Raw genomic sequence first — 24875 nt, forward strand, 5'->3', positions numbered from 1 at the left:
GATCGAGGAGAATGGAATTTTGTCGGCGAATCTTCGATTGAAACGAGTTGGAGCTTTCAACGTAATGTTTTTTTTATTAATAATCGTTACTCGTATATTGTGTAACGCTTTCGTATATCTTATACGCCTTATACATACGTGTATGTAGTACTTGACAATAATGATCCTTATTCTGTATTAATTATCTACAGTTGTGCGCGCGAGTCTGCGTGTTGCGTACGTTGCTGTTTCATATTTATTGATTTTGTTCGCATTCTTTCGACGTTCTTTGCGACGATACGCTCGTATTGGACAACAATTCGCATTTGTTCCGTAATAAATAAGTTATTGCCTACAAAAACGTTTCCGGATAAACGTTCGTTCCCCTCTTTATGCGTTTTATTTACAAAATGTAAAGAAGATTTAAGCTAAATCATCACTCGTCAGCCTTCGGGTTCCGATTCAGACTTAGGAGCTAAAATATGCAATCAAGGTGGTTTCAACTTATTCAATTGGGATATTCGAATCCCTTTGTCAACGCGGATTATTCGTTTTCTTCCTTTAAAAGTTAATGATATGATGCGATCAATGTTTCGCTGCTGTAAAATATATACCGACGCTTTCCTACGATACGATGAAATTTTTGCATCGACCGACAGAATGTTGGATTCGTACTCGTATCGATACGAACATGTAGTCTCCCTCTCTCTCTCTCTCGCCTCGAGAGACTTGGCCATATCGTTGATTATTATTTCTACCACCATCATCGCCATCGTCATCATCATCATTACTATTGTTGTTGTTGTTGTTGTTGTTGTTGTTGTTGCCGTTGTTATAATTATCATTATAATAATTATTATTACTATTTTTATCATTATTATTATTATTAGTAGTATTATTACTATCATTATTATTATTATTATTATTACTACTACTATTGGCAAGCAGCAGGTCCGATGAACGCGTTTGCGAAATCATTTCCGTATGCTTCGTTGAACCGAGTTTGGGACCGAGTTTATCGTTCAATTGATGCCTACCTAGACAAATCGGTCGGGGATTACATATAATTTGGCTATATCGCGAACGGAAGAATAGCGACGCTTCTCGTGATAAACGCACCGTGTACATGGTGTTTCGATTCTCGTTGGGTGGTTCAGCGACAGACGCACGGTAGTCAACGAATGAGAGCGAGTACAAGAAGAAACGGACAAACGTAGGAACGATTCAGCCCGATGGTAATCGAGATTACCGATTAGAGCTATGCCGGCGAGAGGTAGGAAATGGGTTCAGATGGAACGATGGAACACGGGTTCGGTACGAGATTGTTGCGTTACGGTTGATGCTAGCCGACAGAAACCAAGAATGAAGCTACGGGAAAGTTTCCCGGTAAATTTTCGTTCGACTTGCGGGCACGACGCGTTATACATATATATATGATACAACAAACTGCGAGCCATCGCAACAATCGCGCGAGATTGGAAAACTATAAAAATAACGTATTACTTTGTTTCTCTCGCAAATTGTTAGGATGGTTCGACGTGAAGTGAATGTCCGTTTTCTCGCATAACGAAGATACCGTCGACTCTCGTTCTCGAACGAATTCTCTCCGGTACCCCCAAGTAACTTGGTTCTTACTGTATCGATCGTGTTCTCTCATACCACGGGAAATTTCAATTCTGATTCTATTTACAGAGCCGAGGATGTGTTCTCTCTTCCAGAGACGCGAGCCTACGTGTCTAGAACGGCGGTCGTTTCTCTTAGCAAACTTGTCGAGTGAAATTTGGCAAACTCGGCGTACCTATACACAGTCGAGATATAGACAGCTTCGTCTCCCTCAGCCTTTCCTATGCGGAGACAGTTCTGGATACCGTAACCATAAACGTTACTTAAAATACGGGTTCTACGTGCCTATGATCTTTTGACTCGAGTTCTAATCTAAACACGCTACAAAAAACGAGAACCTTTTTATCGGTTAGTCGAGTTTTTCGCTTCTCGCTTCTCGCTTCTCGCCTCTCGCCTGTCTGGATGGATTACATTCGTGCAGCTACTTACACACGCTACGAGTCGATCAATTTCACTTACGAACTCTGTCTCGAGCAGCTGATTTACAGCAAGGTTTATCTTTACCTTTTACATTCCTCTACGTTTAAAGTCCGACGAAATTTATCATAATATTCGGCAGTATTCTCGGTGATCTCCGGCGGTCTTTTCAATTGATAATAGACCTTTCACCGTTACCTCTATGTACTAGGGCAGTTTTGCTTACTCTTCTTTTTCCATTCATCGAAACGTTCAAATGTTCAACTAATTACAAGGGACTTGAGCGATCATCAGTGCGAGTTTCCTTCCTCCCAGTGGAAAGGCTTGTCTCGAGTGCCTACGCGGCCGTATTCTCGACGACGACGATCAACTTTCAATCGGAGCCGAACGAAGGGAGAGTCTCGCCATTGAGCAGTTGGAGATTTGGTTGGCGATCGTCGTCGACGTTACGCGCGACGCACGATGCCCTTTTCGGCAGAATCAACAAATCACAGACCAGAAGCGTTGTAACATGCGACGCGACGGGGGCAATCGGAAAACGCGGATCAATATTATTACGGTCTCGTCTGGCTGAACAAGAAAATTCTGTTATCGACGTCAACTTTCTTTCAGTTTCTTTCAGTTCAGGAACGTTTGTGTCGTTAAAAGTAAAACACTTGTACGGAACATCGCGGCGAGAATTTCGAATCTTTCTAAAATAAATGCCGCGCCGGATCCAACTGTTCACGAGTGTATAGTAATTGGAAAGTTTACAGCTCAAATTAGAAATTATCATCTACTCGCTCCACGAAGAACAATCTATACAGATATACCGTTTTCATATGTGCGCATTTACGCTTCTCACGCTATAATTCGTATTTATTTATTTATTTATTTATTCATTTATTTATTCATTTATTTATTCACTTATTTATTCACTTATTTACTTATTTAATCATTTAGACAACGTTCGTTTTCGCTCGCTCATCTATGTATGTATTTTCTCGTTTCGTATTCAACGAAAACAACGGTGAGATCGTATCGAGGGTAAGGTAAAGACAAAAATGTAGTATAAAAAGTGTCGACGAAACGACCAGTGAAACGTTGATATTTCTGGAGCGGGCGATGTCACCTTCGCGCACGCTGGTAATTGCATACGCTACTTTGAAAACAAGGAAACGCAGTCTCCGAAATGCCATTGAAGGACACGACTCGAGACGCGGAGAAGCAAACGACAGGGCAAGAGAATCGAGCGACCTACGTCGCGGACACATGACCGGTTCGTTAAGCAATTGGTTCGTACGTTCGCAACGATAGTCGAGAGTCAACGATATGGTTGTTCCGTTAATCGTCGTGGAGATCCGTCGATCGACTACATTCCGCAGGAGGAGCGTTCGGATTGTTACCTCCTACAAATACGTTGCTCAACTTATTGTACCTTTGACTTCCGGAACTGCTGACCGTATTCGAACCCGTGGAATTGTGTTGGGAGTAACCACCGATTCTGTTGAAGCTAGGCACTTTGTCTGTCGAGAGATAAACACGGTTTGACAAGAGATCAGTGTGATCGATCGCCACGCGATCAAGGACAATAGCAATGCGACACTAACCTTTCCCTCGATTATGCCTCCCCCTTTCTTGCGAGCCGATACTTCCGGGTTGCCTCGTAGGAATACAAGAGTAATTACTCTCACCGCTGCTGTACGTTGGCGAAGAATTTCTAGTATTTCTTCTGCGCGGACTTCTGCCACTTCTGCTTCGAGATCCGGATCTACCGTGAAGGCAGTTTGCCGACGTCGCGGCGAACTGGTCGTTGTACTCGAGCGTGTTGCCGTAAAGGCAGCTCGATTCGGAACAGGAGCAACAAATATCCGAATGCGCGTTCGAATCGCACGACTTTCTGTCCCATTCCTCGGTTTCGGGTGAATTTTGATAGAGGTTCTCGTTCGGATAGGACTCTTCGTCGTGTCGCCGATACATGTTTTCGTTTACAATCGACTGCTCGGAACGAGAATCGGTACGATTCACGCGACAGTACGCGCTGGAATCGTAATCTTCCAACGGTGAATCGTTTCGTTGCCCGTACACGATCGAACCACTCTCGTATTCGTTTTCTTGGTTATTACTTTTGTACTCGTACCGTTCGAATCCCTGCGGAAGAGCAGGCAATGCCGGTGGATTAGTCTGAGGAGGTAAACTCGTGTATCGGCTTTGCGGATGAACATTATTCGTCTCTGGAATGGATCCGTCCAATAACTGCTGCTGCTGCTGCGACTGATGGTGACTCGAACTGTTCCATACTAATCCCGAGCCGTTCGCGTTGTTTGCTGTTCTGATCGGTGGACTCGGCGGACTTTGAGAATTCCCTGACCCGGGGCCAGAGCCGCAACCGGATCCCGACCCGGACGCGGATCCGGAACCCGAGTTCGAGTTCAGACCCAAGCCCAGCCCTAATGCTAATCCGGAACCTGTCATCGATTCTAAATCGTTTTGTCTGTCGATGCTCCTTTTCCCGAGGTGAGGGCTGAACGCCGTTTGATACGGTTGTTGCTGTTGTTGCTGCTGCTGTTGCTGCTGCTGCTGCTGCTGATAGTGATGTTGGTACTGATGAGGAAGTTGTTGCTGTTGCTGCTGCTGTTGCTGTTGATGGTGATGGTGATGGTGATGATGATGATGATACTGGTATTGGTGCTGGTGTTGATGAGGATGCGAGTGCGCTCTGGCGGAACCGAGCGATCCTTCGAAGGAGGGCGGATGATCTCGAGAAGGCGGTAGCATGTCGTACCAATTCGTCGGCTGATTCTCGTTTGGTAGTGGCATTCTGAACTGATGAGTCCGTCGGTGCGATTCCGTGTTGTCCTCCCCGTTGTAAATGCTGCTCGCGTTGTCGCTGCACGGCGAAACCGTTGATTTGTTACGATCCAGATTCGAATCCAAGCTAGAGTAATCCGGCTTCAAACACGAATCGCTCGAGTTCGACTTTCGACCGCTGGTTTCAACCGATTCCGGGCTACGAGTTGGCATGCAAAGCGTGGTCGTGGCGTACGGTTCTGGCGGAGCTTGCAACTGTTTCCTCGTGTTGTAAAACGTCGTTAAATTCACTTCGGCGTATTCCGAGCCTGTCATTCCAACGATCCCCGGTGGTAGGCCGATTTGATTCTGGTTGCTGAGAAGCTTCGTTTCGCAGTCTTTATCGGTGGCCGAAGCCTGCAGAGTATTGCTGGGTCTCCAACCGCGTTCCAGCCACAGAGTGTCCTTGTTCAACTGGCAAATGTCGTTGGCTGTGCCGACGGGGACGTTCAAATGGCCGAGCTGTTTGCTCATCGCCTGCCTCCTTCGAATGTAAAAGATCCCGAGGAAAGCAGCGATAACGGTCAGCACCACCGTAATCATCAGAACTAAAAACCAAGTTTCGCTAATAACGGAAGCACTTCTCTGACTCGGATCCGTTCGCGGTGGTAGCTGTGTCAACTGTCCTGGATCCATGTTCAGAACAGTCGGATTGGAAAATGGGCCGAGTCCCGCACGAGTTAATCCCGCGACGCGGGCGGTGTAAAGACCTCCGGTCGTTAAACTGTTAATAATTACCGAAGTCGTGGATGCGTTTAAAGACATCTGACCCAAAATCTTGTTGCTGTTGTTGCTCTTGATTTGAATCTGAAACGAACGCATTCGTCAAGAATCTACGGAGACGCTCGCGGAGCCTAGCTTTCGAAGGAACGAACATTCACCTTGTACCCTATTAATTGCCCGTTTTGCGTGTTCTTCGGCGGTGGCGACCAACGAACGAAAGCCGATGTCACGTTTATCATGCCAACGTGAACGTTTTCGGGCGCGCCGGACGGCATGTCCTCCAATGTCGTGGCCAATTTCACGTTGCTGGGTCTGCCTTCGATAGTTTTGAAGAATGGAACCAGAAAGAACTCGTATCGCGTGTACTTGTTCAAGTTTGTTAAAACGTGGCTGGTCGCTCCAGCGTTCAGTACCGTTACCATCTGATACTCTGGTTTATCGGAAACCTCCCGGTATCGTATGTACAGACCTTCGACCAAGTCTGCAGCGCCGAGTATCTGTGGAACATTCACGTATATATATATATATATACATATATATCTCCGTATGAATCGCACACCGACAACTACGCACTTACATCCCATATGATCTTGACGCTGGTGCTGTTCAGAGGCTGAACTTCTTTCAAGTAGAGAATCTCACTGTTCAAACGATCTCTCGCGCGTATTAGTTCAGTTTGGGGAATTATCCGTTGTTGATCGTGACTGCTGGTCCGTGCAACGTCCGAAAGAGGTCCGGGAAGTGAAATACCTTGACCGTTTCTAGCACGGACAAGGAACACGTAATTGGTGTCAGGCTTCAGGTTCGTTACCTGGAGAAAAAGAGGGGGAGAGAGACGAGAGAGAGAGAGAGAGAGAGAGAGAGAGAGAGAGAGAGAGAGAGAGAGAGAGAGAGAGAGAGAGAGAGAGTGAGAGAGGTGGGGGTTGGGGTTGGGGTTCGGGGTAGGAGATTGAAAGAGAAAGGATGAGAGTGAAAGAGAGTGAAAAAGAGTGACAGAGTGACAGAAAGAGAGAGAAAGAGAGAGAAAGAAAGAAAGATGAAAAGGTAACTAGATGCGACCAAATCCGAACGTTACGCGCATCCGATGCGCGCAGATATACAATAATTGTATCCTTACGGTATAGATATCGTTGGTCACATCCGTGGCGGCAACCACCCAGCCGGTCTTTGGATTCGTAGCAAAGTATTCGACGGTGTAATCGATGATCTTGCCGACGCCCTCGTGACCCGGGCTCCATGTAAGCGTAACCGCGTTGCTAGTCGTGTTCACTATTCTCGGTTTGCTCGGAGATTCGGGCAAAGCCGACGCGTCCGACCCAACACCGACGTCACGGTAACTCGCCCCTGCACTGACCGTCAAACTTGCGGACCACGACGTATTGCCAAACTCGGAAGAGGCAACGCAACTGTATACGCCGGTGTCGCTCGCCTGAAGATTCTTTATCAAGAGAGTACCATTTCCCGCGATCGTAAACCTTTCCCCGGCGTCGTGTCGCACAGGTTCTTTGTTCTTGAACCAGTGTATCTTTGGAGGCGGTCTACCGACTGCGCGACACACCATCGCAGCATCGCTCTTTGGGGGCAACGTTTGATTCAGCGCTCCCAACTCGATGATGGGTGGCGGGGTTTCTTCGATCGATGTGACCTGTTACGACGAATAAAACATTATCACGCCAGGTCCTTCGAGCAAAGTATTCTACTTTCACGCGTGCAACAGAGACGATGGTACCTGGAGGAAAACTGTCGCTGTACTCGCCCCAGCTTGACTGATTGCGCTGCAGACATAATGTCCTTCGTCTTTCGCCGAGACTCCCATAATATACAGATTACCGTCGCCTGTGATTCTATAACGACCTTGATATTCGTTTCCCGGAAACATGAGCTCTTGGGAACCCTCGCGAGTCCAAAATATCGAGGGCTTCGGAGCGCCGCGTGCCGCGCAAGAAAACGACACGTTCGAACCGATGTTGACCGCTTCGTCCTTTGGAAAATTAGTAAAGACCGGCCTCGCTGCAAAAGAAGAACGAACGAATTGAATCGACGCGAACTTCTTAACGCGTACAAACAACTATTCTATAAATATAGTCACTACACTCACAGTGTACCGTCAGATATGCACTCGCCGATATCGCTCCGACACCGTTCTCAGCATCGCAAATATACGTGCCCTGATCCAGCGATGTTACTTTCTCGATTCGCAAGCTCTTGTCGTCCGAAATGTGTGCTCGACCAATCGGCATTTTTCCATCGTTTCGCCTCCAAAGTATCTCGGGCGGAGGATCGCCGCCAACGCGGCAAGCGAATTCGGCCGTTTGATCCGTCAAGATGGTTTGATTGGCGGGAGTTGCCAGAAAATACGGCTTCACTAAGGACATGGAAACAAGTGGAAACAAGTGAAAACAAGCAACGACGTGTCCGTTTTATTGTCGCAGTTGTGCAAAATTTGCATTACCATGAACTGTTAACGTTGCCACTGCAGACTCCTTCACGCCCACCATATTTTCGGCAACGCACTGATACTTTCCTTGGTCCGTCTGTCTGACATCGGAGATCATCAAATTTCCGCCATCGACCAAAGTGATTCTGCACGAGAAAGCGACGGTCGATGAATGCAGGCGTTTTGCAAGTGCAGCAGAAATGCGAGATGCGGAGGAGAGATGCGGAACCAAGTAGGGTGGAGCGAAGCGAAGTAATTTAACACGATTTTCAAAGAATTTATCGACAGCTTCATGCTATTTTCTTCAAGTAGAATATACTATATTCTTGTTCCTTGGTTCCCCTCCTTTCCAGTGAATCCGCAACGAAATGTAAAATTGAACGATTCTATGAAAAAAAGATAGCGGTGAGACTGCGATACCGTTTAGTAGCATCCAAGTCTATCATGTGACCATTTCTTTTCCAATGCAATGTTGGTTCTGGATGTCCACGAGGTGGCCCGCACTCCAATAAAGCGGTTTCTCCAGCCGCAACTCTAGTGTTTTGCGGTTCTGCGCGGAATTCATCCCTCAACACTGCAACAAACAGATCCATTTCCTGATTACCGACAAATCGGCGAACCTTTATATTTCGGATACATTTGCGAGGTGCGTGTAAACGATACACGTATGTATATAGCTACACACTTGTGTATACATGGATGCCCACCTTTCTCGAGGACCGGGAATCGGTTAAACCGAGAAGACGGTACTTGTTCGGAACAGAGAAACTACGTTTAATGTTGGAAGAAGACTTATGGAAGTGTTAAATGGCAATCGGCGGCACGCAAATCGAAACTATTTCATCGGCGATATCTATTTCGAAATAAAAACAACTACCCGTAACAGAAGCATTATCGCGTATTATAGTACCATAGGATGCTACAGGATAACAAAATTCCAAATGATTCAAGAAGGAAGCGAAATGTTCAAGTAATGAATTGTACAGACACGATTCTCTTCCTCCCTTTGATCGTCTCGGTCAGTCTCTCCAGTCGAATGATGATGAGTCATACGACTTGGGCAGTGTATCGGTTAAACCGTTCCGCTCTGTTTGCTCATCGTTAGCGCCGTACAAACAGTTCTACGTCCGAGCGGTACAGTTTGAACAGCTTCCCTCTTTTCTTATTCGAAACAAATTCGAACAGTGGGAGGGGTTCTCATCTTATGCACATTTATGAACGGCCATTGTTCGACAAGGATAAAGTCGAGGTGAAACTTTAAATCTGCGTCGTTCTTCTAATAAAAGAAACGTTTTCCATTTCTGATAAAATTTACGTTACTAAATGCCATCGAAATACATTCGAGAGACGATACCACACGGTTGTTGGTCCATCGAGGGAAGAAACGTTCGAGCGCTTGCTTGCTTGTTTATTTATTTATTTGCTTATTTATTCGTTTATTTATTTGCTCATAAAGTGGACAAGGCGGAGAGGGTGGAGAGGGTGGAGAGGGGGCGGGGCATCGCACGAGAGCGACAGAAAGCGAGGGGAGTTGGGTGATTGTAAAAGAGAAAAAGATATGAAGGGAGAGGAAGAGGGGTGAAGTTGGTGCGTAGTCAAACAAGCTCCAATTAACGGACGCTAGATCTGGAGCGAAAGAATTGAAGGGTTCTTGGATCTCCCGTCTCGCCCCTTTCGCCTTTTTCACCATTCTCACCCCAGTCGGCCTTCTAACCCCCAGGCTTTTTCGCGAGCCGCAGGAACCAACTAATGAGAGCAGCAGGCGCGCGTACCCTTCGTCGTGCCACGCGTGTATAGACGAAACAAACGGCTATGCCCGTTAGACCGTGCGGGAGTAGCACCATCTGTGCGAGACGAGTCCTTCGAAACGAGGTAACCTCTCGCCCCAAGATGGATAAAGCGCTGACGAGTCACAAGAATGGTTCGAGAGGCAGAGAGAGAGAGAGGCAGAGAGAGAGGCAGAGAGAGAGATGTAAGATGAGTCCGTTGTCGGGAAGGAATCAATTATTCTGCGCGATTATAGACACACACGCGTGTCTCTTCTAACGAATCTATCGATATTTCGCTGAAAAGCATTCGACGAACGTAACTTGTTCATCGGGACTGTATCGGAAGTCAAAGTATTTCGAATAAACTGCTCCTGAAATTGCGCCGTGTCTTTCGTTGGCGCAAAAGCGTGTACATACGTTCGAATCTTTAACGAAATTGCAATTAGATCGCGCGCGTATTCCCATGATTCTCGTCGAATCGATTTTATGCGGTATTCGTAAAAGGAAAATGCGTACGAGTGCGCGAGCGCGCATGTGCGCGGGTCAAGGGTAGGGATGGAGATGCACAGATAAATAGATGGATGGATAAATAGATAAGGACGAGGAAGAGGGACAGAGAGAAAGAGAATTGCAAGTCTGGCGTCAGAGTTCTCTCAGTACCATATTCGATATAATTAAAGTGCATAAATAAACACAATGGTACAAGGACCGGTTAGAAAGGGCGAGAAGCAGTGGCAGTGGTGGCAATGCCCATGTAGAAGGGATACTTGCTCGGTAGGTAAGAGCATTGAATGCAAATACTCGCAGAGAGATATCTCCGTATGAGTGCAAGTTAGCATGCTCGCGTGTTTGCACGCTTGGTTGCTCGATACCTTGCCGCGAGTTTTAGCCGAGGTGACCGCTGCCTTATACATGTACACTTGTGTGTGCGCACGCTAGTATGGTACGGACAGCATATCCGTATACGGCTGGTCGATCGCGAATCGCCATACCAAGGTAGGCGTAAAAGTAGGCGCGCATACATACCCATATACTAGATACGTTTATCGGCTGACTCTCCAATTTCTATCCAGATCATCGTCGTACTCGATCAAATTTTCAAACTTTTTATTCTTTGTTACTGCAAACGCGTGTCCAGTTTACACTTGACGCGATGAAACAGCGACAATCGAATCAATGTTTCCCCGATGCGACGAGAATAGTATCGAAATATTAACAAATAAATTGCCGTTGGAATTCGTCCAAATGTTGGAGTTTCCATTTGCGGTTACGGGAAAGCTAATCTTTCAATCTTTCTTCTAATTCGTTGAAGCGTATTTTCGAAAAACTACACCAATTTGTATTTTGACGGCAACTCGACGATGACTATACGTGTTAAGCGTGTCAACGAACGTAAGAATTCAACTGGAGACATTGAACGCGAATGTAGCACGTGTGCCGCTTCGCTTCGACATGCTGATCCATCGTTGACACCAACAGTCGGAAAGAACGTGAAAAACGACTCGGTACGCGTTACCTGCGTCTACCAACAGCTCAATTCGGCAACTATTCGTCGAAGAAATTCCATCGAGGTGACGCGATGCATCGATTAAAATATCTCATTGAACCTGCGCGTGATTACCCGAAAAAACTTGTTTCCCTCGTCAAATGATTTTCAGGTTGTACAAGAATTTAGCATTAGACAAATGATAAATAAAAGAATGAAGAATAAGTAATAAAGAGGAGAGACTCCTTCAACTTGGTTTATTCTCTGTAGAGATTGCGTTACTCGCGCTGTAGTTAGTCTTAACGATTTTGAGTCGGCAACGCGATAAGTTTATCCTGAGCGGTCCAGGCGGTTGAGAGAAGCCGTGTGTCGCAGGAATTGTCGGCGCACCGGAGTCGCTGCGACGCGCCAGTCTGGTCCGGTATGCCCACGGATTCGATATAAATAGACGCGGCGTGCAACGTTCGTTCCCCCGTGCGACTATTCGATAGATAACCAGCGTCGATAGATGTTCCAAGTTCTTCTTTGGTTAAACGGCCCAAAACGTATCGTCTGTGTACGTGTCACGCGACACTCGATACGTAAACGCCGAACAAACCAGCAGATACGCGTATACCAATTTTCCTGCTGCTCCACATTCGTCTTTCGATCTTGCGAATCTAACGTACCGACGGATTTCTTTAGCTTACTATTTTACTATTCCCGTTATTCGTCTCTGTCAGTTTACCGGCCTGGCACGCGCTTGCTTCCAATTATCAAGCCGGTCGCTAACGAATATCAACGGTATACAAGCGCACGATCTTGCGCCGTCGCACCAACATTTATAGAATCCCACAGGAAAATGTAAACGACAAATTTTCACATCGAACAATTTCGTTTCTCTCGCGTTCGTCCAGTCCCCTGCATGATACATTTAAACCGAACGAACAACGTTCCGTAACTGGCTTTTATCGGCTCGATCCCCGACACAGACATTTTCGTCTGTCGAAAAGCCTTTTCTTCTCGAATAAGTTGTACGTTTCGACGTTTGGGAAAACGCGAGTACGATGATTCTTAACGTGCGTATTTTCAAATACAATTCCGTGTTTAGTACGTGGTGCCACGGATTCTAGAGGACACGCAATTTCGGCAATGCATCTCGGTGAAAAAAGTCGAATAAGATATGATACGCGATCAAAGAAATCCGATGGGTATGGAGACCGCGAGAGGACCGGGGAGGGTGGAAAGTGATTCTCCGCCGGGTTTAGGCAACGTTGCGAGGGTACTCGATTACTCAATTAAAGCGTAGTGTCGGTAGGCGTGGCAGCTGGACGTACTCACGCACATATATCACCAAGGAACATCTCGCACCACCAGATTTCTATGCAGTATATATTTACACGAGACAAACAAATAAATGAATTTTCATCGAAAACTAGTCTTCGAATACGCGAGAATAAGTTGAGTGGAAAACCGTTTGACCCGTGAAAAATGACGGGTCGTGTCGGACAGAGAAGCGGGCGCAACGGAATTTCAAACAATCAAAAAAGGAAACGCGAATGTGATTTCGGCCACGGCGGACGTCCGATATCTACTTATCGTTGCTCGTAAGTTGCATCTCGAGATAAACGTTTGTGCGCGTCACAGTCCTCGGACTATGCCTTGCAAAGTTGGCTGTCCACGCCGGAAATACCTACTACACTACTGGGACTGAATGAAGTCGTTGTTTCGATAGCATTTGCTCGCTTCTCGCGAGACGATGCGGCGGCGGCGGCGGCGGCGGCCAGACTCGCCGAAAGAGTTTCGTTTCGAAACGAATAAATTTACTCCTCTCTGGCCAACGTGGAATCGCTTCGTTTCCAAAACATAAACCTTTCCTAGATAGAATCATTTCTTAAACATCTTTTCTCCTATATCTTACTCCTCGAGAATATTTTCCAACGACTCGACGCATTCTTCGTTTTTCATGTTACTTGCGAGGAACCGCATAAGAAAGCGTATGGATACGGAAGCAGGGTCAAGGTATGTACGTGCAAATATAATGCTCCAAAGATCCTTTCCGCTTTGGCCTTATGTGGCCCGGCTGCGAGCGGCAAAAATCATTGGAGCATTGTTTACGATACGAGGAGGCCTGATTCTTTTGAATTTAATGGGAACAAAGGCTGTTTGAATCTTGTCATAAGTAGTAAGTAAGCGGTCGATTAAACATTGGACGTAAGCAGCGAGGTTATTGTTTCTTTTCCTTGAGATACCATTCATCCGGAACAATGCCGCCTTAAATAATAACCCACATAGATACTCTTCGACATTTGTGGCCGATGTAAAATAACGTTTTGCGTTACAGTTTTCATTTCGTTGCAGCCAAAGGGAGCGAGAGTGTTACCTTTCGATTACTTGAAAAGTACAGTACGTATTGTCAAAACTATACGACGTACAACGTAACGGATTAGTTGCGCGTTGTATCGCATTATATCGCATTATATCGCGCAACCAGCAAAATGGCCACTCACCGACTCTATGATTTTCTCTGTAAACGAAATAAACGGAAACGTTTACCGTGTCGGCGCTACCTATCAGCGAATCCGTCGATATAGAGCGTCGTAGTCCTCCACAGGGATTAAAAGCTACACCGCCTACTCTCTCTTTCTCTTTCTCCCTCTCTCTGCACGCCCCCAACCCCTCTCACACTGTGCGTGCGTGCGTGCATGCGTGCGTGCGAGCGCACCCATCCCCTTTTGCTTGTCCCGACCGCCTCCTCTCGCTGTATCTTTCTCCTTTGTACATCTCCCGCTCCGTTTGCTCGTCTAACCCTCCAGCTCCCATTTTCTTCCTCTCTTTTCCCCTAAAAGCCATGCGAAGTAACCCTGGCACAGCACACTGGTACTATGCCGTCCAGCTAATCGATACGCGGCGGATGGAGCGAACGAGGGACCCGAATAGGTTCCCAGATAGCAGAGGGTTGAAAGCAAACGATGGATAGGTGTTATTTTGTCGTGGCGAGAATCGAAGAAAAGAGAGACGAGGGAGAATCGGTCGCCGAACAGTTTCAATCGGTCGATTCGTTTCTATTGGGACTGTAGATTCTCCTAAATTTCAACTTATCCCACTATAGCCTAGAACCTGCGTTCTTTCGGATCATTCGAATCTTTCTCTTCTTCCCTTTTAACCGAACGTGTATTTTCAAATACTCTTATCCTTTTCGTATTTCCTTCTTTCGTGTCCCTATGAATTCCCAGCAAGTTTAGTTCCGTAAAAGTTGAACATACGGCGAGCCTGTAGCACAAGGCCTTATTCATAGCGAAGGACGGCCATAACTGCCGTTTATACCTACCGCCATTGCTATCGCCATCTTAACTGTTGAGTATCACGGTACATGCGACAAAGATTAACAAAGCAGGGAAGATCGCTGGTTCTGTGTAACATGTACGACAAGTAGAAACGTGTGTGAAAAGTAAAATAAATTTTTTTACAAGATATCACGGAATCACGCGATCATATTCGCGCGATGCCCTTCATTGCTCGTCAATCGTCGTATGTACTTGTTAATGAACAGAATCTATGTCGTTACACATCATTTCTACATGTATGCGAATAGAAGCGAAAACAAGTCGTCACGAATGAAGCACAATCGAATTCGAATAATCTAGAATAGGTGGCGGATTAAGATTAGGCGGGAAAAAGGAAAGAAAAGTACTTCACTGTCCCTTTAGATAATTCATTTTCAAGCATTATGCTTGAAATCGGTCAAAGCTGTTCTTCGTGGGGCCGGTGTAAATGATTTGTCCGAGAAACCACCCGTAATTCATCGGGAAAGGAGGTTGCATCCGATGCAAACTACATTTTATAAGAAATGCCGCTTTATAATAAAACAGATATGTTCGCTGTATGCACATTACGGTAAGCTATCCTGCATCGCATCGCACACAACACAGAACGCTGTTTGCCAAGTATACATACGTTCGATGTAGATACAGCTTCGTATCGATTTCTATTCTCCTTCTCTTCTTCTCGCTACCTCTCGCTCACTCCTTTCGTATACGTATGCTCTACCGCACTACCACTACCGCTACTACCATCATCACCACCACCACCACCACCACCACGACCACCGCTAGAATAGGCACATAAAAGTGCGAGCGTGCGTGCCTGCGTGCTTGCTAGCGCACATGTGTGCTTACGTATATGTACGAGCGAGTGAACGTGTATTTACATTGCTTCGATTGAAAAATTAGAATCTCGATCCAAAAATGAATAACGTTTCTTTTGTCTGTTTCATATTCTGTTCACCTTTCTCGAAAATGTGCATTCATTTTCGGACCAAATTTCTTATCGTTTAATCGGCATTTTTCCCGTCCCCCCTTTGAGAATAAATGTCTGTGTCGTTTCTTTCATATCGGCATCGAATGCGAAGCTTTTTCTTTTTTTTGAAAATCCTATGTCTCGAAAAAATACCAAAGATAAGCTAGACTGAAGAAAGGACTATGATAATATCTATACGCGATCCGTGGAAACAGTATGTTTTTAGACCCATGAATATCGTGTGTTCTTATATTTCAACATCTCCAAGGCCAACAGCTTTGGTGCACAATCCGTTTTATCGTTTCATTACAATCATTTTACTTTTTACAGCTCAATTTCGCACAGAGTACTAAAATTTCTAGAGGAAAGTTGTATCACTGGTTTAGCGATTGAAATATAAGATGAAGACGAAGATATGTATAAATACAAGTGTACTTGTACGTTTTCCTTCGGAAATATTCATCGGTTAATGATACGCGTGTAGCGATATATTTGATTTACCGGCCTATTGCTCGTATTTAACTGACGATACAGGTACAGTACGTTACCGACGAGAACCCAGCCGGCCTGTGACTGAAAAGTGAAGAGGGGCAAGGGGAAACGACCACTCGCGGCGCTCGGCGCTCGGCATAGTAATGGCGGAACTAGTTTCGGCACGTCTTTGTTACTGGCCGAGCCGCGAGCCGAGGTGGAGCGTGCGACCGAATCCCCTTGCCTCTCTTCACTTTTGAGCTGCAGGCCGGCTGGGTTCGCCTCAGTAACGCACTGTACTTGCAGCTATCGCGTTATGTCGTCTGAAAGCAATGGTACGCCTGCCTTTCGGTTTCTACCGACCACAACTAATTCTAATTTTCTTTCTCGGAGGTAGAGACAGAGTTCGGTCTGGTTCTTTTCGTTGCGGCGAGCACATCGAGCAGGCTCGATTAATCCAAGTACCTGCATAAATATTAATTACACTCGAGCCAAGTACACAAGTATACGGTATAGAAGTTGGTCTCGGGAAACGGTTAGGCGTTGCGAGCCCAACGTCGGCATCGTACCAGATCAATGGAAACATATAAACAAGTTAGAGTAGAGAAATAGAGAAACGGAGAACGTACCTGCGACAGTGAGAGTGGCGTTTTGACTCGAAACGGAACCAGCTTGATTTCTCGCGACACACCAATAAACTCCACCGTCCTGTTCCTTTTTTCCATGCATTACCCTCAAGAAAAATAAAGATCCCGTAGGAAGTAGAACACGATGAGACTTTGCATCTCCTGGCGATGTTTGAACCAATTCACCGTCTTTGTACCACTCGATCACTGGTTGAGGTTTACCTTCCGCCTTGCAATTCAACGTTACAGGTTCGTTTTTCGCCACAGTTATGTCCGACGGATGTTCCGTTATGCGCGGTGATCTCAATTGCCCTGAAACAAGAATTTTGTTTGCATCTAGTATACGAAAAATCATTCGAATAATTCTTTCTAATCCGCCTTTTCTTAGCAATCGTACTCCGGTCGAGTCGAGAAACGTATATAGGTAATTTTATTGAAATTTCCTGTTTCCTCGTTTAGATGCACAACAGTTCTCGAGGTTGCGACACGATGGTAATTGCTTCGAGATTATCGCTGTTACTGTACGTCGACGATGCTAGCGCTCGCGCGAGTAACTAACAATAAGTTTCGATCTTTATATTCGTACCTATCGGGCAAAGGTATTACAACCATGTCGACATAGCAGTGGTCATTCTGAAATGGAAGCTATATAGGTACCTATACACATATCTACACATGACCGACAAACCAAGCCACGTACCTACATACATGGGAGTCTACGATCGCTTTGCGTGCTTTGTAAATTCTATTCCTGCGGAGCGTCCGAAGCGAGGGCACTCGGGAAATGTTTCGCATCTGTAAGAACGTTTACCCGAATGCCATAACCCACAGGTACATGGACAAGTACCTTGCGCATACAAGTATACACGTCTACGCGTACGAACCAGTGTGAATGCGAGTGAACCTGTGCGAACGTGTATACGACAGGTGGACAAATATCCGTCACTCTGTATAAAATTCAATATTCGTGTAATACACAAGTACTTGTGTATTTCCATGGTTTCATACAGTTGCTAAACACGCATGTCCCATCATTTTCCGGATGCTTTTCACAGGTTCGAATAATCGCCAACGCAAAATCAATATTCCAGAACGAATCAACGCGACCGGGCGTAAGACATCCGAGCTTCAACGATCCAAGCACGGCTGAGTCCAAATGCATGAAGAAACACCGAACGTTTCGTATGCCGGCATGCCAAGTAGAGGAAAATCACCCGAAACAATTTATTTAAATTAGAAAGAATCGAAAGAGAATAGAAAGAAGAGAAGGCATGGACTTAAGAACTTAAGAACGTTCAGATACGGTTGAAAATGTGGATACGAGCAACCACGGAATTGGTACGCCCAAAACAGTTTTTATATCGATAATATTCTCCATACGTGCACAGGGATTCTCGAAATATAGAGACGGTCGTTCGTAAAACGCGCGAGCACGCACGCGCGAGCACCGACACGCTTTCCTTTTGTATTCTTGCCTCGGTACTCGGAAACAATAGACGCTGCGGCTAAATTAAAATCGCCTCCGGAGTTTTCATATTTCGCTGTTGAACAGAGTCGTAGGCAAGCGAACGCGCGAGGACGAACGCGCAGCTTTTGCGTTCGGTAGGCCCGAGGCACCTCGTTTCATTTCAGTTCCAACTCCTCCGAATCAAGCTATCCGGGCAACCTGTGCATTGCCAACTCTTCCCCATTCTCGTTTCTTTTGTATTCCAACGTATCTACCGTGTGTGTGTGTGTGTGTGTGTGTGTGTGTCTCGTTCCATTTGATCCTCCGTTCTTAAGCTTTGCGCCCATTCGTCCTCGTATTAAACTTTGCTGCTTTCGATTACCTTCCTCCTCCGCTTCAACATTTCACTTGATCTAAATTTCATCGAACGCGAGCAACGTCCGCATAGTACTCTACCGATTCAAATACATGCGACACGGTGTGCCAAAAAAGTAGATTGTGCGCGCGCAACGCGCGTTTCTATGCTAGCGAAACGGAGAGCCAGAGAAAGATTATTCTTTTAAACGGACGCACTGTCGACTTTGCAAATAATAAATGGGAACAGGAAGATAATGTACGACGTTTAAAGCGTAGAGTGCTCGAATGCACGATGACTTGGCATACGGTTTCACGGCTGCGACGCGAGTATTGATTTGCCGCTGTTACTTTGGTTCTGTTAGTTCTGCCGGTTTCGTTGCCTTTAGTTCGGTTCCATCGGTTCTACCGCACTTTCTTACTTTCTTTCCTTTTCCGTTCTCTCCCCCCCCCTCGCTGTTCTCGAAATCATTTCCCTTTTTCCACTATTCTTCTTCTATTCCGCTTCACCGCTTCACCGTTTCGTACCCTCCTCTTTAAGAGGTTAATTTGCTTCTTCCTATTTCTTCCCCCTTCTCGGGTAAAATCGTTCTTGGAAAATATAACGACTAAAAACAATATCCTCGTACCTCAAGAATCTGCAAGCAAGAGCGCACGAGTCGAAGGAATGGGAAACGAATGTAAAGGACAAGGGAGAAGAACAGAATATGGCTTCACGAGTACACATTATCTACTACCAAATTGCATTTGGCACATCTCCAAAAGCACACCACAGCAAACCATCGCGAGAATTGTCCTATTTTGAAATCATTCTCACTATGTGGACTAGCATTTTTACTGGCTCGTTCCGCCTAAAATCGACTGCATCCTTGTATCGTATTGTATATCCTTATAGTACACATTTCGTTTATTCCAACTGTAAGCATCGATTTTGACTCGTCAATGTTTTCACGGTGAACGACGAAAACGTTTGCTGCAGCCAATTGTGATTCGAGAAATATGCGTAGGTATGCCTTGGTTGTAAATACGTGTCGAAATCTAACGAAACGCGGGTATAGAAGGGAAAAGAAAGAGAAAGCCCAGGGGAGAATGAAGGAAACAAATAATAGAGAAAGAAGGGGAAGGAGAGAACGGCCGAGAAGAGGGGAGAGGGGCAGGGAGTGAGAAAGGGTGTGCGGGGGGGTGGCCGAGGGGAGCGGAGAGGGAAGGAGAAACAGTTTCATTACTTTCTTTCCCTAAGAAGGATATTCTTTCGAGAGGGGAAACCAGAAGACGAAACGGGAATAACCATTGAATTCCTTAAGACGTGGGGGAAACCTAAGACGCACAGAACCTTGGAACCAAGTTCAGCCGACACACCCTCTTCGAGTTCTTTGCAAGCAGAGTCATCTAAGCTTGTACGAAAAAGAAACGACAGAAAATTGTAGGATAAAGGATAAAGGAGAAAGAAAGAAAGAAAGAAAGAACAGCAATGTTCCGAAAGTAGAGAAGACAGCGCAGCTCGGAAAGAATCGATCATCTGTTTCTATTCTCGATTCTACTCGGTTTCTATTTGCTTATACTTGTTTTTCCCCTTTTCTCCGATTTATATGACTTTACTAAAAATAGCCATGCCTAATGGGCAGAACTTTATCGTATACTCCTATAGCCAGCCCCGCTACAAACTCACTGTTCCTCTGTCTCTCGACCTCGGAAGAAATTGTCTTGCGAACCGGGGCTATCGATCGTCCAGTTTCTCCCTCGCGAGTATCGTGCGCACGGGCCGTCGTCTGTCGATACGATACGATACGATACGATACGATACGATACGATACGTTTTCGACACAACGCGCAGTTACATTTTTCAAGGAAAAAACAAAAGCAAATGAACCAATGTAATCTGACGAAAAAAAGCGATTTATCGAGCCCACGTTTAAACTATTCCTATCGCGTAATTGTACAACTACCATATTTTCAGATATCCCTTCAGCATATTATAATGTTGCGGCATTGCGTCTCAAATCGCGCAGTATTTGCAACTGTTCTTTTAAAGAATACATCAAAGGTTCGATAATTAATCTCGAGATTGCAAAGAGTCTGTTTGAAATCGCTACAACATCAACAATTCATTCGGGTGTCCTACAATCCGGATATTTTTTGCAACTGTTGATTCTTTAACTCCCTACATTGTTTATAAACCAACGTTCTCAACACTTTCAGTGACAAGTGTAATATTTCACTTGTTGCGACATACGGCAAAGTTACAGGAATGGGAGGATTAGAGATTTTTCGATTAGAACGCAGCGATGCTTCGAGTTTGCGGAGTAGTGTATATTCGAAAAATGGCCTTTCTTTCTTGTATTCGACGCATGTACAAGACAAATAGGAAAATGGTCCCCATTACAGAAAGTGCTGACCATTTCTACAAGTCGTAGCCCCCGTGCAAGGTTGTATGTTTTCCGTTACCGAGAGAACTCGGACTTGCGGCACTGAAAGTGTTCAATTAGTTCCCCATAGTAAGCTGATATATTTTATTTTGGGCCAAGATACGCTTCTAGTGGGAAGATGTTAACAAAAGTGTTTCTCGCAAAGAAATTCATTTCTAGTACTGCTGTACGTTTACCTCTAATTTCTCCTAATGGATATCGAATGAATAGAAATAGAGAGAGCCTGGAGTGTACGACTCGAGGTTCGATTCGCGTCTAGTGGTTTTATTCGAATAAAATGAATTACAACGATGAATGATTCATTTTCGCCCAGTGTCGAGTTACTTTATGTGAAACTGAAAAAACGATAATACTCTTTGTACAAGATCGCAGTGCGTTGTACATGTACATATGTATTTGAATCAGAAGAATTATATGAAAATATGTTTTAAACGAATCAAGGAAAAAGTATTTACTCGTATGTGGCAGGCTACTTGTCATGGCGGTAAATCAACTCGAAAAGCTTTTTGATCGATAGAAATTCAGTGAACGAACAAACTGACAGCAAACAATGAATACACAGATTTTAGTTTTGTGCAATGGCGTATAAATAATACTCGAACACGAGTACCGTATACATCTGTACATGTGTAATGTGTGTGCGTGCGTGTGCGTGCGTGTGCGTGTGTCGCGACCGCACGCTCGGGTATCTATACGAATGTAATGTGTAACGTATCGTAATAGAGACAAACTATCCTTGCCACGCACCACTATGCAGCCTAACGTAATTTCGTCCAACGTTGGTGAAACTCCGTCATCTTTGCAACTTTCCAACTACGAAAATAGTACAACCACCGATATCTGTTCTATACAGTTCAATCGCGTGTCTTGCGAGCGGTAATTGGTCAAGTATACGTCGAACAAAATAATTCGAGTCTACGTTCAAAGCAAAGACATGGTTGTACAAAGTTATTTGAAATTCCAACCCGAAAAGAATCCAAAAGAAACGTCAAGGTATCGATCGTTTTCTCGCAATCTCGCAAAAATATGCGTACCGCTTCACTTTCAGCGTTGCTCCAACTCTCCCTGGTAACATGTACATACATACGATAACGACACTATCCGCGCGGTAGCGATGCGCTCAAAACTATTCGACGAAGCGTTCGTTAATCAACAGTGATCGAACAATCGACAAATTGCAAGAAATATTACCAATCGCGCAAACCTTCCATACAGAATCAAAGAGAACTTGCTCGCGCATATATCGCTGTGCGGTGCAAGCGAAACGACCAAATTGCAACGCGTACGCGTCTGCTCGTCAAGATTAAACGAAATATTGCTATAGAACGCAGCAACGATATCGCTCCATTCGGCGAGTCTACAGATCGCGTTTCTCTTGAAACGTTAACGCGATATCTGCATTTCCCGACGGAAATGTCTTCACCGTAACCTTCCTTCTCCGAAAGACTTGCCCGTTACAACGATTGCTGCGTGAAAAACACTGCATATAACACGCTGCATGGAAAAACATTTATTCGTTCGTGTTACGCGTTGGTCCACGTGGCATCCACACCGGCATGCGATTTAAACGTTCCGATCGTCGGTATTGGATCGATGGAACGTCAAAGTTGCAGCACACGAATCGAAATGTTCGAAATGTACGCATCCAATCGATGGTACACACAAGGAAAACAACACTCGCGTCTCTTCCATTTCTCCCGTTTCTCGCTGGATCCCGTTAAACATCCTCGAAACGAATACAAAACTTTCCGCAGAACCAACAACAATTCTATTTACGTTCGCAGAGACCGCGCACATCCTCGAACGAACGAAAATACCGAGCGATTTATTTCAATCGTTACGTATTCCTATCAGAATCTTGTTTTCCCGTGCACACGATTACACTCTTCTCGTCGAGGGAAGTTTCGTTCGTCGCGTGCAAAGAGATACGCGAGGGAAGAAACGGAGGCAACGGATCGAAAGGAGAAGGCAGAGACGCGGTGCAGCAGAATAGAAGGGACGAGAGGAAACGGAAAAATATTTGTTAATCGTCTCGCGGAATAGGCATATCGATTCCCTAGCGGTTAATACACGTATTCGCGGATCTGTACACGGAAACGAGATACCGCAATGGAAGAGTCGCTCGAGTATTTCTAATGGATTCGCCTTCCATGAACCACGAGTGCACCAATCCGATGAAACCGAACAGCGATAAAATAAGCATCGGTCGGCGATGGGCTGAGAAATCGACACGCTGCCCGCTTACTTTGGTGCCGGTCAGAGTCTCTTTTCTCCATAAACTCGTCGCATTTCGGGAGAATGTTCGATCGAGTGACACTCGTCGAAAAGGAGCAAACGACATCGAAGAGCGTTCGTTCGACTTACCATGAACCGTAAGGGCGAATACTGCTATCGCGATCAAGTTTCTTAGCCACTCGTTGCGCATCTTTTCTCTCGGTGTCCACAAATGTTGGGATGTCGTGAATCACGAACGAGGCCCTTTGTAGTTGTTTGCAAATTCAGTGCTATCGCATGCTGTCCTCGTAGTTGATGGAAAGCTGCGAACGAATTCGGAAAATAGTTCCGCGGGCAAACGGAACGAGAGAGGGGTGTAGTGTGTGTGCGTGTGGCGTGTGTGCGCGCTCGTGCGTGTAGGTACGTACGTTGAGTACCGTGTGCGTATCAAAGATGGTGACTGGGGGGGGAGTGACAGACAGAGGGACAGAGAAGGAAAGAGGCGCCGAACCGACGCACTCAATGTTGACGAGGTTAAACCGGTAAGAGATAGCACCCGCGAGAAGATTCCACTTTCGAGTTTCGAGCACAAAGTAGCTTTCCGGGCAAGAGGCGTATCTTTTCGGATGACACTCGCGCGCGCTTCATTTCCATGACATTACAACACGTTACCACTGAAATACGTGTGCGCGTGTACGTACGAAGAAAGCTGCTGACGCTCACCCGCACCCGCGTCCACATCCACGTCCACATCATATCGTAAACCCACCCACGCGAACGTGCGACGTATTCCCCATCACGCGTGTGTTCGTGAGCTCGGTATCCGCGACGCACGTATACGCGATACGTGTCGACTTTCAGTATATTCTAGCGTGCAGAGCAACGCAACGTTATGCCACTGACCACCGACCAATCGCCACCGATCCCATTCTTATCGGACAAAACGAACGACCGCTTTCGTACGACGAACTTCTGACATCGACGAGCCGAGTGCGCGCGCGCTCGCACGCACGCTCGCGCATGCAAAACCACCTACACGTATTCCAAACTATACGTGCGCTCTTCTGTTAACCTACACAACGGCGTACACAGCGGCGTAACAGCGGCGTAACAGCGGCGTAACAGCGGCGTACACAACGGCGTGCACACCGGATCACGGCACGTATGCACGCACTGCACGCGTCAAACGACAAGGCGGAACCACCAACCGCGCGCACTGCACTTCGTTCTTCTAGTACACTTTCATCCTCTTTGGGAACGGGTACTGCTACTCTAATTTTTTCATCGATCCGAGCCGCGCGTCCTCATTGCTACCTCATTACCGACCAACGTACACGCCAACACCAACTTTCAACGCGAACTTTCCATTTGATTCTTCTATTGCCTGGAGTCGCTGTTCCGACGACTCGTTCCGTGTCTTCGAACGTCGCCGTTTCTTCCGAAATCGATCTCTGCGTGACCGACCGTTGAGCTGTACGCCGTTTCTATGTTTCTTAAACGACGCTCACTCTTTTCCTTTATCGTGCTATTTGCCATCTTTTATCGGTGAGCGCACTTTGACTATACAAACAGGATTATTATATGCGCGGCTGCACTAGACGTAAAAAAAATCAAACTCCAAGAATCGCATAATTTCTCACCACAAAACACAACCGACCGCGACGATCGAGTCACGACTGAGGGTGCAGCGAGTTCTGTAACATCGCGCAGCCCTTCGGCTGTCTTCGAGCGTTCCCGTTCGTTTTCGGTTTCCCTTCGGCTTTTGGCTGTCCTCTCTCGGTACTCGCCGCTGGTCG

General features: G+C 45.9%; 1 protein-coding gene across 3 annotated transcripts; it reads right to left on the reverse strand.

Moving 5' to 3' along the window:
• Window positions 1-54: 54 nt before the first annotated feature.
• On the reverse strand, window positions 55-24812 carry LOC116424651 (roundabout homolog 2). 3 transcript variants are annotated; one of them, XM_031971318.2, is made up of 12 exons: window positions 23508-24812; window positions 23230-23402; window positions 16642-16950; window positions 8429-8582; window positions 8024-8154; window positions 7670-7936; window positions 7301-7581; window positions 6689-7216; window positions 6149-6382; window positions 5730-6068; window positions 3609-5655; window positions 55-3524 (listed from the first exon to the last, which is right to left on the reverse strand). In XM_031971318.2, exons 2-12 carry the CDS (start codon window positions 23288-23290, stop codon window positions 3343-3345), a joined length of 4533 nt encoding a protein of 1510 aa, XP_031827178.2. In that variant the 5' UTR covers window positions 23291-23402; window positions 23508-24812; the 3' UTR covers window positions 55-3342. The 3 variants fall into 3 exon arrangements, with proteins under 3 accessions (XP_031827178.2, XP_031827177.2, XP_076223924.1); XM_031971317.2 differs by having other exon boundaries at window positions 23230-24812; XM_076367809.1 differs by lacking the exons at window positions 23230-23402; window positions 23508-24812 and adding an exon at window positions 15200-16477 and having other exon boundaries at window positions 16642-16778.
• Between the last annotated feature and the right edge of the window lie 63 nt (window positions 24813-24875).

Source organism: Nomia melanderi, chromosome 5 (genome assembly GCF_051020985.1).
Source record: "Nomia melanderi isolate GNS246 chromosome 5, iyNomMela1, whole genome shotgun sequence".
In the NCBI taxonomy this organism is placed as follows: domain Eukaryota; kingdom Metazoa; phylum Arthropoda; class Insecta; order Hymenoptera; family Halictidae; genus Nomia; species Nomia melanderi.